Source organism: Gossypium arboreum, chromosome 10 (genome assembly GCF_025698485.1).
Source record: "Gossypium arboreum isolate Shixiya-1 chromosome 10, ASM2569848v2, whole genome shotgun sequence".
Taxonomy (NCBI): Eukaryota; Viridiplantae; Streptophyta; class Magnoliopsida; order Malvales; family Malvaceae; genus Gossypium; species Gossypium arboreum.
Genome location: NC_069079.1, coordinates 113,249,461 through 113,252,599, shown reverse-complemented (window position 1 = coordinate 113,252,599; position 3,139 = coordinate 113,249,461). Strand labels below are relative to the sequence as shown.

Below are 3,139 nucleotides of genomic sequence, written 5' to 3'. Positions count from 1 at the left end.
ATCTTATTTTATCTCGGGATGGTATTAAGATTTTGTAAGTTTATATTTGACCCGGAAATGATTATTTATTGTGTATTAAGTATGTTTTATGTATAATTAATTAGAATATATAAATAATTAAATATGTTTAATCATAATTGATTTAGTAATGAATGTAACATTTTATAGTTCAGACCCGACGATTGAATTTGGTATGAGATGCTACATTAAATATGTAACATCCCACTCTTGATTTGATTGCTAGATTCGATATATATGAAATTACATTTGTTACCGAAGCAATTACAAATTTAATTGTATATCTAATAGATGAATCACGTTTACAATTAAGTCTAAACATAAATATCCTAAAATAAATAAGTTCTATTACTTTTAAACGCATTATCAATTTCATTATTTTTTATATTTTAATTTTAATTTTAATTTTAACCCCCTCATTTCTAATTTTATTTTTTATTATAAAACTAAAATTATCATCTGTATCTGTCTATCCTACTCATTGCTGAGTAGGAATTTATTTTTGCGGGCTAAAATTGTAATTTCAATAATAAATCAAAGTAAATTGCGTTTTGAACCTTCATACAGTGGTAATTCATGTTCTCTGGTCAATTTTATTCTTCATATTCACGTATTAACTACTTCTTTGCCAATGAAACCACAATGTTAACCTTCTTTTGGAGCATTGAGTTCCTTAAAGGATCCGCTGCATTTGTTGCAAACCTTTTGAATAACTCGTCAAGTATGGCATCTCCAAAATGACTGCACAGAATAGACTCCAAAACAGCTCTCATAGTATTTGCATAGTTTTTCCCCATTTCCGTATAAATGTTAAAATCCAAGTCTTTTTTATCATCTCTATTTCGAGGATCGGTGTCCACTACGATAACTTGTAGCTCCTTAATTTCAAACGATCCTTCCCTCTCAACAATCTCAGCCACTTCTTCTTTGCAAGGTGCATATAAAGGAATGTTGAATGAATCCACATCTGCCTCTTTTACAACTCCCTGCAATATTTAACTTACTTCATTGCAATTGAATAATTGTATCTAACATGCTCTCCGATTTAAATGGATTATAAGGAAACAAATATATAAACCTCAGCGACCAATTCAAGAAGGGATTCAGCAACAAGCTCCAAACCGTAATCTTCATTAGAGGGATTTGGGTTTTTCCTAGCCGTAAAGGTTAGTACCATGCGCCCTTGGGGTAGTATTTCTTTGGAACGTAAGCTTAGAAAAGTTATGAAGTCTTTCTGAAATTGCTGAGCATAAGCTTCGACAACATTGGGAGGACTTGATCCTGCCATGCATATGTTCCCCTTGTTGTTCTCCACTCCAACAGGAACCTAAGTTCATGCATGATCATAATTAAAAGAGATTATAACAAGTGTACTAACCGTATATTTTTCATTAAATGACTGACCTTTGAGAGCCAATGAAGCGCATAGGAAGAATATACGAAGTGCAGGCTTTTAGCTGGAAAGAGTCTATGATAAAAAGAACCGGCAACTCCTCGTATAAAACACCGTTCCTGCACCATATCTCTGGTCTCTTTCTTCAGTCTCTCGATGAAACTAGGAACTGACTTAAACACATAGTTGAAGTCATTTTCTGGGAGATCATTTAGAAGCACTTCAAACTCGGGTAACTTCATATCTTCTTGTTGACATATGCCATGGATAGTGTCAATAATGTGCCATATAGTCATGAAGGTGTTAGGACCTGAAGAGCAACCCAAGTCTGCCACCTTCATACATGTTGGAACAGTTTTGCTGAACATATCAGTAATGGATTCTTCAACTATTGGCCTTACTTTTGATATCACTGCTTTCTGAAAGCGCAAAGGAGAAGATGTTAAAAATGATATTTGTTGAAAAAAAGAGAACATTGGTAAAGGAGAAATTAATTAATAATATTGAAAAAACAGACTTGAACAACTGAATTTTTGGCATAGCTAATTTCATGATCAGCAGCGTTCATGCGAAGAACCTTTGCTTCTGCCATTTTGCTTAATTAATCTCTGTATGGCAACGTTTTCAGGTGCGCTTTCCTTAGCACTCTGCTATAAATAAAAGTAGAAAACAATGACTAGCAATGCGTCTGCTATATAATTGTTTATATATGTTGAAACTGTACAGGGTTTATACATGTTTTGTTCTTACAAAACATTGACCACGTATGCGTCTGTTAAGGTTTTTTTTTTTTTGGTCAAAACTGTCGGCTATGCAGTTTATTCTTGTCTTAATCCAAAAGTTTATACCTAAATTATATATTTTTGATATCTTATTATTTTAAATTTTTTTATCAAAAATGCTACCAAAACTGTTTTTTTTTTCCAAAGAGGTTCAAGGTGGTTCGAGAGGTGATCGCTTCTTTGTACATATATAACTGCACAATAACGACCCACTCAAGCTTCTTTTGTGGACCAGTTTCTGCTATACGTGTAAAAATTACAAATTCAGCAAATGTATAAATCCATTAACAACAAGATAATGCGGATATATAAAAAATATTATTTAAACCTTTTATTGAGTTAGTGTTACAAGTAAAGGTGTTCATGGGCGGGAACAGACTCAATCAAAATTTTAGGACTGACCACAAAATGGGTCTAAAATTTTGGTTGGGCTTAGCCTGGTTAAAAATGCAAAAATCCGGGCCAGCCAGCTTACATTAGTTTTTTATATTATTTTATATTAATTTTTAAAAATATAATATATTAAAAATATTAAAATAGATATTTTTTCAACAAATTAAAAATAAATTAAAAAATAATATGTATACTTAAATAATACTAAGATATATGTAATTTAACAAGCAAATGCTTCTAAAATAGTAACAAAATTAATAATAAAACAAGAGTTATACAATTGTCAAACAATAATAACAAAATAGTAGTAACATAATAGTGAAAAAACAACAAGAAATTAACAACAAAACAGTAAAAAAATAGATTTTTTTTGCATATTCGGGCCGAGCCAAAAAGCCTTACACGAGGCTCGACTTGTTTTCTAAACAGGCCTTATTTCTTTTCCCAAGGCCATTTTTCAAACCTATATTTTTACCTAAACCCTCCCACTTTTCGGGCGGGCCTTTGAGCTAAGTCGGGTGGCCCGGCCCTAGGATGGGTCTAGTTACGAGTC

The 3,139-nt window shown here is 32.2% G+C and overlaps 1 protein-coding gene across 1 annotated transcript; it reads right to left on the bottom strand.

Moving 5' to 3' along the window:
- Positions 1–533: 533 nt before the first annotated feature.
- Positions 534–2,083, bottom strand: LOC108488250 (probable methyltransferase TCM_000331). The gene is made up of 4 exons (XM_017792542.2): positions 1,929–2,083; positions 1,423–1,830; positions 1,097–1,345; positions 534–1,004 (listed from the first exon to the last, which is right to left on the bottom strand). Exons 1-4 carry the CDS (start codon positions 2,001–2,003, stop codon positions 636–638), a joined length of 1,101 nt encoding a protein of 366 aa, XP_017648031.1. The 5' UTR covers positions 2,004–2,083; the 3' UTR covers positions 534–635.
- Between the last annotated feature and the right edge of the window lie 1,056 nt (positions 2,084–3,139).

What these genes read in the sequence shown, in the direction of transcription:
- LOC108488250 (XM_017792542.2), bottom strand. Translation starts at nt 2,003, where the DNA reads ATGGCAGAAGCAAAGGTTCTTCGCATGAACGCTGCTGATCATGAAATT. An exon ending in CGCTTCATTGGCTCTCAAAG is followed by an intron (nt 1,346 to 1,422) that starts GTCAGTCATTTA and finishes GCATGAACTTAG; the next exon opens with GTTCCTGTTGGAGTGGAGAA. An exon ending in TTCTTGAATTGGTCGCTGAG is followed by an intron (nt 1,005 to 1,096) that starts GTTTATATATTT and finishes TAAATATTGCAG; the next exon opens with GGAGTTGTAAAAGAGGCAGA.